The sequence below is a fragment of the Ruditapes philippinarum genome, unplaced genomic scaffold (assembly GCF_026571515.1).
Source record: "Ruditapes philippinarum isolate M1 unplaced genomic scaffold, ASM2657151v2 ctg4092_1_1_1_1, whole genome shotgun sequence".
Taxonomy (NCBI): Eukaryota; Metazoa; Mollusca; class Bivalvia; order Venerida; family Veneridae; genus Ruditapes; species Ruditapes philippinarum.
The window spans coordinates 31235-48042 of record NW_026855099.1 but is presented as its reverse complement, the minus strand read 5'-3'; the positions used below and the strand labels follow the sequence as shown (position 1 = coordinate 48042).

Genomic DNA, 16808 nt, shown 5'->3' with positions numbered 1-16808 from the left:
TAAAGGGACTCCACTGAGGTTTAAAAGCCTAAAACATAACATTTGAATTTTTTTACATAAATGAGCTGGGGCACTGTAACCATATGCAAAGATAGTTAAGAAATATACTTTGAAATAAATTGAAAATCGTATTTTTATGTTTTTCTCAGCCAGATTTGAGAGAAAAGCGTTGTAACGCTTTTCATTTTGGGTCATTTTTTTACAATTTCCGTAAACATTGAACACTTGCAGATAACCTATACGCGTCATCGAGGCATCTTTTGACGTAAATTGTTGCTCTTATGACTATAAAGTGTGCTTGATTTTACAGTTGCCATTAAAGTTTTATATATTTGTTTTAGTATCAGTACGTATATGATACTAATATAAGATAAGCTTGACTTACTTTCTTTCAGTACTAGGCTTATTTAATATGATACAAAAGCAACGCGTGAATACTGTTCTTATATTGATAAGGAAAACCAACAGAGATAACATTCCTTATTTTCCACCATAATGCACACTGATAAGAAATTATTATAACTTGTAATAACAATTTGCGGAATGATAATTGAATGTGAATACTTGGGGAAATATCAAATTTGTATAATATAATAGGACGTATGCGAGAGTCATACAAATTGTTTACATAGATAAAATGTACACAGATCGTATATTTTACGTGTATAAAGCTATATATCTGCTGCTAAAATAATTGTTTGAATTTGAAAAGGAATACACCATTGCTAAACGGATAAAACCCTACTAAAAAGAGCAAAAATAATATTTTGTACCGGAACATTTTGTTTACGTACATTATCCATGTGTATTAAATAACAATGACATTCAATGTTACAACTTTTTCGGGAATCAACCATATAATAATATACTTTTACTGTTGATAAATTTTATAAAAAATATTTCATTAGATATAGATCTATATCTTTTAAAGCATTTACTTGGCTATAAAACCTTCATGTTTCGCTGTACAAAAATAGAAATGTGATTTTCACTTGGCCTGTAAATAGCTTTTTTAATAGTAAATGTTTGTAATTTATAACAACTGACTTGGAATAAAGAGTATCGCATATTGTAGTATGTGTGGTTAGCTAGCAACAGCCTAATGCATGGAGGGCCCTCTGAGGTCTACCTCCACCAGGAAAGCTGGAAAATCACCATGGCTTCTAATGTGTTGGTGCGACGTAAACCATCTACATGTCATTCTAATCACGGACTTTAAAGTTTAATGCATACTCAAACTAGATTATTCCGGACAAACACATTTGTTACACATTCTTCCTCGTATGAATGCGATCCAATTTTGCACAAAAAAAAATATGTTTCAATGCGTTTTGTTACGAATATGTGATTTTCATAACAATGAGACTGTCAAATTCTGATAGGATTATCAGTATATTGTTACACATGGAATATTTAAAAGAATAATTTCTTTCATCATCGGAACATGCAGGATTCCATCACAAACTGTTTAAAGTAAATTACAAATCTGTCAACGGCACAGTAATAGCAAGTTTTCTCATTTCCTTATTTCGTAGTTCATTGACTCTATCACAACCACCATATCGAGTTATTGGTGGAATAATCATTTGACGGCAATGTCTTCAACAACTGTTGCTACAGAAAAAAATAGTTTAATATACCTTGTGACAGTTTTTCATATAACTGGAAAAATGCCCAGAATAATGAAGAAAAACAACAGATATTACGATGAAAAGGAATTTTCCCAAAATTACCAACTCATTTTGAAACTTAGTATCAAAATATAGCACTGTTTCTTTATTTTGTTTTTTGTTATGTTGTTTTTTTTGTTGTTTTTGTTGTTTTTTTTGGGGGGGGGGGGGGGGGGTTCCTAATGACGACTATCCAACTTTACTGGTGAAGGAAGATCTCAAGTGCCCTTCCGTGTATTATTTAAGGCACGAGCGTGCATCCGAGTAGAACCACCGACGGTCCGTAAGCTTGCTGGATGGCTTCCTCGCATAAAAAAAAATCAAAGTCCATGGCAGGATTCGAACCCACAGAGGTAAGTGGCAAATGGTTTGAAACCCACTCGGCAACGAACACCCTAATAGTAATATTTGACCGCCTTGATTTCAATCTTTGTGGTAAAACACAATAATTATGAATTATTCATTTAAAACATAAGAAACATTTCTGTGAAAATCTACTTTCTCACACAGGCCATAGCTTTGGTAGTGAAACAGTCGTCGCAGAAACGGCATATGACTTCAATTTCATATTTTGCTATCATGTTTAATACCGAGTTTTACTTGAATATTAAACGTTTTACTGGACTGAATCCCACATATTTACTCTGCCGAGTTTTACTTGAATATTAAACGTTTTACTGGACTGAACTCTGCCGAGTTTTATACTTGAATATTAAACGTTTTACTTGACTGAATCCCACATATTTACTCTGCCGAGTTTTACTTGAATATTAAACGTTTTTTTACTGGACTGAACTCTGCCAAGTTTTACTTGAATATTAAACGTTTTACTGGACTGAACTCTGCCAAGTTTTACTTGAATATTAAACGTTTTACTGGACTGAATCCCACATATTTACTATTGTTTCTGGTAAACAAGAGAAAATGATGTTTAAAGAAATTGTGAATAACGACGCATGAAGTACATAATGCCATTATATTACCTCATCTCTAGGCAGGTCAAGTGCGTTTAAAACGTAGCAGGTATTGTATAGGAATGGATAAACATATAGTAACGGCAGAACATAAAAGCTAGCATGAGCTTATCTTATAAAGCAATAAAGCTTAATTAGAGCAGTTTTGGAAAAAAATTACAGACGTTGAAAGGCGTTTTCAGCTTCACATCTTAAGTGGCTGTGGCTTTTGACAGTAAAGTGTCTTTATTCAAACAACTTGTTTATTCGCACTATTTTGCTCAGTTAAGTGCAATTCAGACTGTTATACTCCTTTTAATGTAGAGACCTTATGTTCACATAGGAAACAACAATTGCCAGTGGAAACAGCATGCTTGTCTAATTCAATACAAGAGCTGTCAGTAGGAAAAACCCAAGAATATTGTCATAGCTTTAAAGTAAAACAATAGCCTGGATAATGGAAGATTTACAAGAGAGCCATAATGGCCCTGAATCACTCACCTGAGATACATAACTAGAAAAAGGTCACAATTCTTCAAAGCATGAGTCAATAATAAGATTACATTAATTTAGGTTGCCATTTTTTACCAAAGTTGCATGATCTTTAAAACAATTAACAGTGATTTGTAGATGTCTGCAGGGAATACCACATGGCAAATATCAAAGATCTGAGCTGTATCATTAGACATAGGTAGTCAATATAAATCTATTCAACCTATGTGACTAAAAGACTGGCCCTATTTAAATCTTAGGGGCATGATTAATATTACTTAAAAGCAAATCATCCCTCAGAAACATATAAATCTTTACTTCTTTAGAAAGGACAAATATGATTTTTTTTTAAATTTAAGTTATGGTTTTAGAGCTAACTTGCTTGTAACCTTAAGACAAATGTGAAATCATTTGCCATAAAAGTAGCAAAAAATAAACAAAGTATTATTTTGACTTCCATACAAAATAATCAATCACTAAAACTGTACTAATTGCCAAAAAGCAACTTGAAAAAGATGGTTTCGGTAATGGCTGATATGTAACATTATTGAAACTATTGAAGTACACCAAAAATAAAAAAAATAAATTATGAAACAAAAATAATAAAAGCATTTCTGAGTGAGGCATAATAGGCCATTAAGTAAAGGAACACTGGTTATGAGAATTTGGATAGAAGTCAAAGAATATTTTAATTTCATCCACAAAAATTCACAAAACACTTTATTCCATTCAAAATCTTTGCCAGAGTGAGAGTTATGGATCTTTGAAAGTGACCTTTCATTATACATGTAATTCTAATACAATGTCAAGAAAGGAAGCTACTGCATGTTGTTCATGTATGTTTACATAACATTTTGGATGACAAAGTCAGGATTTGAACTATGTCAACACTACGGTTAAACGTCCATTATTAAGTATATACATTTTATATAAACTTATGAGAACTAAATATAGAGGAAAATTTATGATATACATAATTGAATTTTTTCTGGTCTTGATTTCTTAACATTTGTGAAACCAGGCCATGAATTAATAATTATAAAAACAAAGGTTCAATATAAATACTGTATCACTTTATCAACTACCTTCCAAGAAACAAATCAAAGATTAATGATATTAATCACTTAAAACAATCCATATAAACTGTATCTTGTCACAGTGATAATGATATTTGTCCTGTGACCAACAATTTTACCAATATAATTTACCGCATTTTATTGGATTGTTTTTGTTTGTCTGTATGTTGCACCACATCATCATCATCGTCTAACATCAACTGTTTAGACATAAATTCGCGCCTAGGTTCCTTATCCACTACCTGTTTTGACTTCTCATCTTCTTCATTAAACAGTCCAAACTTTTTATTCTTCTTCCTCACAGGTGTAGTTTGTTTATTTTGATCGTCCATTCCATAATCCATTGGTTTATCGTAACCCACCATGTGTTTGTATATTTCTTTATCCCGGAATTCCTCCATAACTATAAAGAAAGATTTGCCTTTGATGATATGGGTAACAAACATGCGTGGAGTGAAAGGAACGACCACATCTTCAGCATTAAACTGCATTTCCTTTCTACGTAAGAAGAAGCTTTTATAGGCCACTGTGAACATTTTGTTTTCTTCATTAAAGTAGATATCAGTCACATATTTTTTGGTAACAAAGTGTAAAAGGACTGGTGTACTGAATAAAGCTGCACTTATACTTCCCATTAAACCAGCTTTAAAGAGGAGATCATCTTTAGCGGCAGATAAAACCATCGGCTGTGCCAGAAGAGCTAGGAAACTTGTACTTAGAGAAAACATTTTCAACCCTTTCACGTATGTTGTCAATTTACCGGTGTAAACCAACACCCCTCGTGTTGGATGCATCAATGGCATTCCACTTTCTTCATCTTTGTTATTAGATCCCTCTGTCTGTAAAGCTCTTGAGTCAACATTCTTAGTCTGTTGAGACTTTGAGAAACTGTCATGTGACTGGAGGTGATGGTAGTTTGATGTTGGTGAGAAATGCAAGCTAGCACAGCTGTTTATTCTTATTCTTGTATTTATTAAGCCTCCCCTGACAACTTGAACTGGAAGTCTCGACTTCACATGGTGACCCAGTCTTGCTAATGCTGCCATTGTTCAACAATCAACGGTCACAGCGTCATCACTGAAAAATATAAGAGTAAATAATAACAGTATTTGCATCACAAATTTACATATTTACTAAATATGAAATTTTGTGATGCAAATACTGTTATTATCTGTAGAACATATAGTTGTGCAATCAATGTCTAGAACTGTTCAAATTAAGTTAAAGAATGTGTAAGCAGCCAGATAATTTGAGGGTTTGAGTCTCAGTCAAACTGCTCCTTTTTATGTTTTTCTCAATTCTGTGGCAGGGGGGTAAAGTGTCTTGTTCCCATTTTTATCACCCTGTGACAAAATCATTGCAATCTGATCTACTTATTTGTTACATTTAGAGTGGGGCTTACTAAGAGCTGGTTTTAATTCGATTGACCACATGACACCCTGTCACTGCTACAGTATCTACACTTAAAATAACATACACTTACAGTGAAGTGTTTTTCATCAGCTTGTTATAAGATAAGACTCGTCACTGAATTCATTGATGATTGAGGATTTTGGTGCTCAAGTTAGTTTTAGTGCCAAGACAACTACACACATTATGAACTTTTAAAACCTTATTCATTAATAATATAAATTGTGGCATAAACTTTAATAATAAAATTCAGTATATCTAATAAGAATCAATCTAGTCTTTACAGTTAGATACAAAAATTATTCACAGACACTTGGGGTTTGGAGCTCAAAACGCCTTTAAAATCCAAATAAAATGCATATTTGTCAATCCCAGGACATGTACTGATCATATATATCAAAAAATCTTAATATATGCCGTTTTGAAAAAAAATCATATTTCAACAACTATAATAATACACAAGATAAAAATGTTCGCCGGAAAAAATCCACACCCCTACCGTCATAATCACCATGTATTTTATTCCATTTCCAATATTTTCACATAATCCTTTGGTCCATCGACACAGAAGATATAATTCTTCACGATGATGGTCAATTTTAAACTTCAACGGTAATATAAACAACGCAACAGCCGAAATAAACATCAATATTATCGCCGTTTTTTTCCAACTACAAAATCTTTCGATAAATTCAATGGACCAGACGGCTATGAACGAAGCTATCCGATTATGTGGTTCCCAAACTTAAAAGCGCTGCGCATTTTGCACACGGCAAAGCTGGGGCCACATAATCAGATAGCTTCGTTCATAGCCGTCTGGTCCATTGAATTTATCGAAAGATTTTGTAGTTGAAAAAAAACGGCGATAATATTGATGTTTATTTCGGCTGGTGCGTTGTTTATATTGGTAGCAAGACACTTCACCCCCCAGACACTTCACCCCTCAAATTTTGAAGACACTTCACCCCTTAAGACACTTCACCCCCCAAAATCAGTAAGACACTTCACCCCTCATCCAATTTTTTTCTATAAAGTATATAAAACAAATTAGTCAACAACAAAATGCTGATATATGTTTATATTAATTACTTTTAGTATTATTTGATTAAAAATTTTGCTTAATACCTTTATTTTTACTAAGTTTAAAGCTGATTTTGGTTAAATGGTTGTATTGCTAAATGAAATACATGTACAAAGCACTTTCATCCATTAAGTGTTTATTGCATGTCACCTTGTTTATTCAACATGTTGATTGGTTGTTTATTCAACAGTCATCTCATAACTGATTAGATAATTGAATTAAAATGGTATAATTGTATGAAAATTAAATTTATTTATAATATTGAATAAATAAATAGATAAATAAATAAATTAATAAAATGAATATAAATGAATCGGTTGCTTTATAAAATATAGTAAACATAAATTATTTGTCATCATTATCAGACACAATTATCCTGTATTTAATTCAAAATAATTCATAATAGCATTTATTAAACAAATAAATAGCACCAGTTATGTAAATTAAGCACAAGGTTAAAGCAGAATTCGTCACCAAATGAACGTAACTTAATTATTATATGGTATTTAGGATCAAACTGAAAACAAACTTAAGTACCAAAACTTCAAGAATTAAATCAACTCAAAATTAAATACTAGACATTGATTTATACTTAAAATTACTTGAAAGTCTTTGTATGAGTTTGTATTGTTATTACTATTTTGTATAGGAAACTTCCCACAAAGGTTCACACACTTCACTAGAAAGATTATTCAATTAGTTATATCACTTTTACTTTAATTGAAAATAGTATAAAATATATAAAAATTAAAAAAAAAATTACATTATACTATTAACTTTGTAATATGAGCCTTTTTTGTATGGCAAAAACAACTATATCTATTGTCTTTTATCAGTTACATGATAAAATAATAATAAAATATGTTAAAACAATAAACATACTCAATCACTATTGAATGTTTTTAACATTTACTACATGAATAATTGTTAAACATAAAATAAAAAAATGAGGGGTGAAGTGTCTCAATCAAATTTCTTAAAATGAGGGGTGAACTGTCTGAGGGGTGAAGTGTCTGCAAAAAAAGGCCTAGGGTGAAGTGTCTGGGGGGTGAAGTGTCTGTAAACCTTTATATTACCGTTGAAGTTTAAAATTGACCATCATCGTGAAGAATTATATCTTCTGTGGCGATGGACCAAAGGATTATGTGAAAATATTGGAAATGGAATAAAATACATGGTGATTATGACGGTAGGGGTGCGGATTTTTTCCGGGACACATTTTTATCTTGTGTATTATTATAGATGTTGAAATATGATTTTTTTTCAAAACGGCTTATATTAAGTTTTTTTGATATATATGATCAGTACATGTGCTGGGATTGACAAATATGCATTTTATTTGGATTTTAAAGGCGTTTTGAGCTCCAAACCCCAAGTGTCTGTGAAATTATTGTGACCTTCTTGACTTAAAAAAATAACTTTTCTTTATCCTACGATTTTTCTATGAAATAAATTTACATGAACATTGAAGCAGTTCAGTTCAAACTCTTATATCAATTAATAACAACTCCACAAGGAATCATACTTCTGACAGTGAGACTAATTGTCTTTTGATGATCTTTGATGATCTACTGTCTAAACTTGTTGTTGTTGTTGTCGCTGCCAGATAAGGACTGAGATGTTCCGAATGTGTCGCTGTGGTATTATGCCACTAAATATCGACAATAGAAATGCCGGACTCCGGGACTTTGTACGACACGAATTGGATATTGAATTAATTTGAATTAATTTCAGTATTGAAATTTGTAGCAGTAAAGAGTTATAGATAATTGATCGTAACATGAATACAGATAAACAATTATGTTGAGTTGATATTACAAATTGATCGTAACATGAATACAGATAGAGATTGTTGACATCGTTGCAGTTCTTTTCCAAAAATCCCTGATCACCGGTAATATTCCCAATGACTGGACCCGTGCAAACGTATGCCCTGTCTACAAAAAAGGTGATACAAGTGATCCAGCAAACTATTGCCCAATTTCCCTTACATGCATCCTCTGTAAAACACTTGAACACATAAAACACTTGAACACATAGTTGCCTCTCAACTATCGTCTCACTTTACCACCCACAATATACTCTTTGATCTTCAGCATGGATCAGAGAAAGACGATCATGTGTGACACAACTCAATGAACTTACTGATTACCTTGTGAACAATCTTTCAAATGGCAAACAAACAGATCTCATAATTCTTGACTTCTCCAAAGCTTTCGGTAAAGTAAACCATCTTAAACTCTTAGATACCCTTCAAGAACATGGTGTTTGTCCTCAAATTCTAAACTGGATACAGTCCTTCCTTATTGGCCGTAGACAGACAGTAGTTGTGGATAGTGACTGCTCATCTGAAGTTCCAGTTACCTCTGGAGTGCCCCAAGGCTCTGTCCTAGGGCCCCTTTGTTTCCTTCTATATATCAACAAGCTACCATCTTCTGACCTTAAATCCCAAGTCAGATTATTTGCAGACGACACTGCTGTATACATAACCATCGATTCCTCCTCAGACCCCCCAAATCTCCAACATGATCTTGACAATATGGTTCTGTGGGAGAAGCAGTGGGACATGGAGTTTAACCCTTCAAAATGCCAAGTCATCCATAACACCAAAAATACAATCATAATTAAACACAAGTATATGCTCCATGGCCAAGTCCTATATAGAGTATGTTACAAATACTAAATATCTCGGACTAGATCTATCTGCTGACACATATAACTCGAATAACTTCCAATACAAACAGATCCCTTGGCTTTATTAAAAGAAATGTTGTTACTAAAAATGAGAAAGTGAAAGAACTAGCATACAAGTCCCTGAGCCGGCCACAGGTTGAATATGCCTCAACTATTTGGTCTCCTTACAATAAAACCAATATTGACAAAGTTGAGATGATCCAGAGACGTGCAATAAGATGGGTTAAAAGGGATTAATCCCCTCACTCTAGTGTCACAGCCATGCAGGAAGAACTGGGCTGGCGATCCCTTGAACATCGCAGATTGGACTGTAGACTGATAATGTTTTATAAGATATAATATAACCTAGTTGCAATTAATCTCCCAACATATGTTCAAACCCCACATAGATTAACCAGACATATGTACCCCTTATCCCTACGCAAATTACAGGTATCCTCCGACTACCATAAGTACTTTTTCTTCCCTCATAGCATTATACTATGGAATAAACTTCCTAGTAACATTGCCACCCTGCCCAACTTGAGTCAGTTCAAACAGGCAGTGGTGGGTTTGCAGTACTAGTCTTACTCCCAGTGTTTTTAAACTATTTTATCTCTTATCATCTTGTTTCACTATTAACATTTTAACAATGCCTAGAATACATTTTTTGTCTCACCTTTCAATCATGTCAATCTTTGGAGTTTTCTTTTTTAGCTTTTCTTTTCACCTTTTACTAACAATCCGACGTGCACTAAATTCCTGCCTTTAACACTCGTAAGAGGAATTGGCAGTATCCAGAGATAGATAGATAAATAAATTTAATAGAAAGATGCAATTAGAAAGTCTGCATGTTAACTACTTTTGTGTCAATCACTTTGAGTCCATGTGTCATGTTAGGGTATTAATTCATAATTGTGAAATTAACAATGCTATAAACATTCATAACTCGATGAAAACAATTTGTTAATCTTTAATACATAAAAACCGTATCAATATACGATTTTGTCAAGGATCTCTGCTTAAGGTAGGTGCCATGTAAATATTTATCATATTTGCAGGTGTTTCATTATTGATATTTTATTTTTTAATGAGAGAAAAAAATATTAATTAGGAAGAAGAATGATAGAACCTATTTTTCTCAATTCTGTACCAGTATTTGTATATATGTTCTTTTAAAGTTCATTGAGTAAAACATATTCTCTGAAAATAACTGCCAATTTTTCCACATAAATCAGAAGTGGACTTCGAATAATTTCAACAGCAATTTTTATTGGCATAAATGTTATAACATTAGCTGTAAACATGAAATTCTTTAAACAGTGGTACAAATTTTTAATACAAATAAAAAAAATTTGCACAGGAAACATAAGGATGAACTTAAGTTTTGTTATTATTGCAAAATGCAAAATAAACAAAATTTTAATGAAGGCCATCTACAGGAGTAATTGATGTTTTAGATGTCTTATTTGTTTTATAATGTAATTAATTAATTTGAAGCATTTTGTTTACAATAAAATCTTTTAATTATGGATGGAACACGTTTCTCGTTGTTTTTTTTCCACTTAGGTCAGATGTCACTTTGTATTACTACTCCATTCCATTCTTTGTATTTCGGATAAACAACCTTTTTGATTGGTTGTTTCATCAGTTAGGTTAAAGATCACTTTTGTATTACTACGCCAAACTGTATTTAGGTTCGGTTTTGGCGCCTTTTGATTACAGTTTTTGTCAAGACACGTACACAGACGGTTGTTTTATCAAATGCCACTCCCTCCCACCTTTGTTTTTGTGTGCTTTTTCTTGTTTAGCTTGTTAAGTACTGTATTGCATGCTTTTATGTGTATTTGTTTCATTTTATAGTTATTTCCGCTTACATATATTCCAAAACATTTGTTTAAAGCGGTTTTGTTCCTATTCATTCTGTTTTATTCATAATAGTGGGGCGGGAAATTGAGAAAATAGTGCAAATTGTGATACAAGCATGAAACTTTCAGGAAATCATCTTTAGACCATGTAGATTTCAAAAGTGAAGTGGGCCCAAAAATATCTCTGCTCATTCAAGATGGCCGCCATTTTCAAAATGGCCGCCATATAAATTTGACATACATTCTAGCTCATTCATTCCAATTTTTTGTACAGACCTTTAACTAACACCAAAATCATGCATATAGTTTCTCCTTTTCAAAAATTTAAATCTCACAAAATTTCTCTTTCATACTTCTTCCAAATCCAAGATGGCGTCCAATATGGCCGTCGATTTTGTGAAAAACTGTTATACCATTTTTATAGTATAATTTTGGTGCACAAATTATGTTTATTATGATAAAAAAGGTGTTTAAACATATCAGAGATAATCAAATTATATGTTAATCTCAATAAAAGTAAACATTTTAAGTTTTGTCTAAAAATATCTTTAAAAAAGATCAAGAAAAAATTCCAATTTTTTCATATTTTTCAAATTTGAATTTCTAAAGTAATTTACAAAGTTAAAAAAGTTACTTTATGTCTTAAACTGTATTTGACATTCTATTAATATCATGTGTTTATTGTAAAAAATGTAAGAAAAGCATTAAATCTGTAGGTTTTATATTTTGTGAAAGTGGGTGGGGTAATTTTATATGATAATTTGTAAAAGAAAAAACAACAGAAAATCTACATAGCTGAGTTCATTCTATTTCTTTGTCTTTTTTACTTTTCTATAAATTCTTATGCAAATGTTCCAACTTAAAAAAGTACTTTTTATTGGATGAAAGTATTTTGTTTTCCTTCGGGCCATTTGGTGGGTGAGCAAGAAATGCACATTCAAACATGTGTATACCTTCAGTTATTAAATTTGGTTGCATGATAATTCTTGTTTCAATATATTTGATATCATATTATACACATTGCAAAACCATTTTAGACTGCAGTAGCATCATACAAATTTATGCATGTTATATCAGTCTACATCCCAAATATCTTATTTCAAGTCAATTTAGTTTAACACTAGATGTTTTTAATGTGTTTTCCTATACAAGTGAACCCAGGTGGCTCTATGAGCTTTATTCATTAAATGTGTTAATAAAGACCCAAGGTGGTGTTACATACCAGCTTAGTACCTGTGCTCTATGCATTTTGATTTTTGAGAAGATTTTTTCTATTGCATGTACACTTTATGATCCAAAATTGTTTTATGTAACTTTTAAAGAGGTGTTCTTTACTTGGCAAGGTAATATTTTGACTATCTAAGCTCTAGGCATTACAGTTTGTTTGTTTGTTGATTTTTTTTAACAACAACAAAACAACTTCAATGCGATTCCCTTCACAAGTCTTTAAAAACTGTGTTCCTCGTGCGGGCCTTTAAATCATGTTCCTGTAGTCCAAAATGGCTTTCTCTGTCACTTAGTTTACATTGACTCATATATTAAAATTCTTTTCCGAAACTATGTGCACAGAGAAGAGAAAATATATCATAACATTGTGATGCTATATAAAGATTATAAACTATTGGCATAGGGTCAAAATCACTTAGTTTACATGGACTTTTATTGGAATATAGTTATATGAGTCTTTTTGTAGTTCTGAGAGCCTAGTTATTGGACATGATTCTTTTCAAATAGTTTATAAATCATGACTGGTGAAAAAAGATACTCCTTATATGATTTTAGCATTCTTTAGTATAAAAGAATTATATACCTTTTCCAGCAGTGGGTCTTAGGCGCGTGATCTAGGGTCAACAATGCTCTTGTTTAATGGGAAAAATAAAGTAGGAATACATTTAGTTTATATTCCAAAGTATAAGCTATGTTTGTTATGTGGGTCAAGCGGTTTTATTGATACCTATTTTAGCACACCTAGTCATTAGATAGTATGATGTATCAGTCGTATTTGTTTCTTTTGAAAATATCATGTCTACATAAGTTATTAGAAATGGACGGTACTAATTCAATTATACTTGGTTACAATGATGTGCAAGTAAATATGACTTTGAATCATTCTGTTACAAGCTTTTAGCAAGACTAAATTGTGCAGGAAATAATTGTATTCATAAATAGACAACATTTCACTAAGGTCCAGGCATGATTTTATCTAACATATGGTTCGTTGATGAATATTCTTTCTGTACAATTATCAAATTGTATTAAGAATATTGAAACAACTTATATCATGCAAACACATTTAATAACTGAATGTATACATATGATTGTATCTGCATTTATTGATATTTTAGTACACCCTCTAGACCTGAAGGAAAACAAAAATACCTTAATACAATAAAATACTTTTACAGTGAATATTTGCATAAGAATTCTTAAAAAACGTTATTTTGTACTACAATTGTCTGATAAATTTACCCCACCCACTTTTAATAAGTATAAAACCTTCACATTTTTGTTTGTTTTTTTTTACAATTATACAATAAAACATAGTGTTGATTGAATATCAAATACACTTTAAGAAACTATGTAACTTTTGTAATTTTTTACATAGACCTAGAAAACCATGTTAGAGAAAAATGAAAAAAATGGCACTTTTTCTTTGATTTTTTTTAAAGATTTTTTTTGTACAAAAAAACTAAAAACATGACTAACAATGTGGTTAACCTAAAATTTGATTTTTTTCTAATATATTTCACAATTTTATATGGAAATACGCATACCGTGTGCAAAAAATTATACTGCAAAAGAGATAAATCAGTTTTCATTAAAATTGGCAGCCATATTGGACGCCATCTTGGATTCTGAAGAAAAATGCAAGAGAAATTGCTTAAAGATTTAAATTTTTGAAAAGGGGAAACTATATGCATGCTTTGGTGTAAGTTTCAGGTCTGTACAAAAAATTGGAATGAATGAGCTATTATGTACATCAAATTTATATGGCGGCCATCTTGAAAATGGCGGCCATCTTGAATGAGCAGAGATATTTTTGGGCCCACTTCAGTTTTGAAATCTACATGGTCTAAAGATAATTTCCTGAAAGTTTCATGCAATTTGTGTAATTGACTTCTTATTGTTAACGTGTGACAGTCTGCTAGCTCTAATAAACGATATTATCATTTGAGATTGTTTTTTGGTTTTGACATAATTATAACAGATTCTACATCTAATCTAACCGATATAGCCACCACAGATCAATTAAAATATAATAGAAATAGCTAAAGTGATTTTAGCCCTGCTGTATTGTTTCTTCTTATTACATATAGTCAGCAAATTTATCGTGTTAATGCTGACTAGTTAATCTTATAGTGAAAACTACTAATCAGAACTTTAGGTACATGTACATGCAGTAGATATCAATTAACTGTTTGGACACTCTTGCAGAAAACTATTGGTTTTCCAAGTTGGACGCAAATTCTGCATATTGGCAGATAAAGATGAAAGAAAAAGATAGGCACAAAACTGCTTTTGTTACAAAATATGGCCTTTTTGAACATGTCCGTATGGGATTCGGGTTATGTAATGCGCCTGCAACTTTTTCGCGCGTTGTGAATCTCATGTTACGAGGTTTGAATTGGAAAACAGTCCTTGCTTTCCTTGATGACATTTTAGTTCTTGGTAAGACCTTTGATGATCATCTTCAAAATCTTGAAGAAGCATTACAGCGCTTTAGAAAATATGGACTGAAACTAAAACCTAAGAAAGGCATATTTTTTCAGCTGAAGTCGAATTTCTTGGGCGCATTGCAAGTAATGATAGACTTTCAATGGCGGAAAAAGACATTAAGGTATTTCAAAATTGGGAAACTCCACAATGTTCGAAAGATGTTCAAAGATTTATGGGGTTGGTAAATTATCACAGGATGTTTGTGAAAAATTTTGCCGAATTGAGTGAACCATTATATAGAATTGTTGGGAAAGACAAATTTAAATGGGAGGAAGAACAACAAAATGCTTTTGATGTCTTAAAGAAAACTTTAATAAGTCAACCAGTCCTAGCATTACCGAACAATCATGATGAGTTTGTATTGGATACAGACGCTTAAAATATAGCTGTAGCTGCGGAATTACTACAAATACAGAAGGGAGAGGAAAAAGTTGTGGCCTATGGGAGTTACATTTTGACTCCGGAACAACAAAATTATTGCGAGACAAGAAGAAAGCTTTTGGCCGTGGTACGGTTCACACGACAATACAGGTACTATCTGTTAGGTAGACGCTTTGTTTTGAGAACTGACCATTCAAGTTTAACCTGGCTTATGAATTTCAAGGAGCCCCAGGGTCAATAAGCTAGATGGATGGAGGAATTGTCACAATATAATATGATATTACGTCATCGCCCGGGCAGTAAACATGGAAATGCAGATGCATTTTAGCGTGTTGGAGTGAAATTAAAAGAATTACCATGTGAGTTATGTAGAGCTTTAGAAATTCATAAAACTAGAACAACACCTTATCGGCCAGCTTCGAATGGCCAATGTGAACGATTTAACCGAACGCTCATGGATGCTGTGCGATGTTTCCTGTAGTGAAACATAATACAGATATCAGTCCAGATAATTATGTTGCAAAATTAACTCAAGAAATTGAAAGAGCTCACAACGTAGCAAGGGCTAACTTGAAATGTTCATTAAAGCGAATGAAAAGAAATTATGATTTGAAGGTACTGACAAGAGAATATGAAGAAGGTGATGTAGTACTGGTTTTGGATACTGCAAGTATTAAAGGAAAATGTAGGAAATTATCCTCTCCGTGGAAAGGACCAGGTGTGATAATAAAAAAGTTATCACCTTATATTTATCGGGTGAAATTGAAAACATCCATTTTGACAATGAATCATGATCGATTGAAACCATGTCGCGATAGAGAATTTCCAACTTGGGTTAAGAAACTTAAGGAGTCACCGATGGGTAATGAAGTAGTGGATGATGACGATGAGGTATATTGCAGCTGCAAACGCCCTTGGGAGGGGAGGTTCATGATAATGTGCGACTACTGTATGGAATGGTACCATGGGTCATGTGTGAATAATTCTCCATCAGAGGCACTTGAAATAAATAAATATAAATGTGACAAATGTAAGGTGGAAAGGCATTAAAGTTTATTATTTTTACTTTTATTTTTTGTAGGAAGATACAACAGAAGAATTACTCTTGAAATTTGGAGCTGAAGACTTAGACTTTGACGACAATATGTCAGATGTCAGTCTTGAGTATTTTGAGGGTGATAAGTCCGCTGATAGCGGCACAAAGGAGTTGGAAGAATCTGCTGTTAGCGGATTAGTAGTCGAGGGTGGATTTTCTGCTCCTAGCGGAAAATATATTAGAGGGGAAGGGGCCGCTGTTAGCGGCATAGTTGAGGTTGTAGTTTCCGCATCTAGCGGAGGGGATGTTAAGGGAGAAGGGTCCGCTGTTAGCGGCATAGTAGTAGAGGGAGGAGTGAGAAGCAAAGAGACCGCTGCTAGCGGTAAAGTAGTTGCTTCTAGTAGCAGCAGACGAGATAGGGAAGAGAGGAATGCTATAAGGGCTAGGAAAC

General features: G+C 32.7%; 1 protein-coding gene across 1 annotated transcript; it reads right to left on the bottom strand.

Annotated features, from left to right (window-relative positions):
• Positions 1–4166: 4166 nt before the first annotated feature.
• On the bottom strand, positions 4167–8362 carry LOC132742111 (transmembrane protein 70 homolog, mitochondrial-like). Its single transcript, XM_060730432.1, has 2 exons — positions 8208–8362; positions 4167–5268 (listed from the first exon to the last, which is right to left on the bottom strand). The coding sequence occupies exon 2, from the start codon at positions 5235–5237 to the stop codon at positions 4320–4322; it is 918 nt and encodes a 305-aa protein (XP_060586415.1). The 5' UTR covers positions 5238–5268; positions 8208–8362; the 3' UTR covers positions 4167–4319.
• Positions 8363–16808: the final 8446 nt, after the last annotated feature.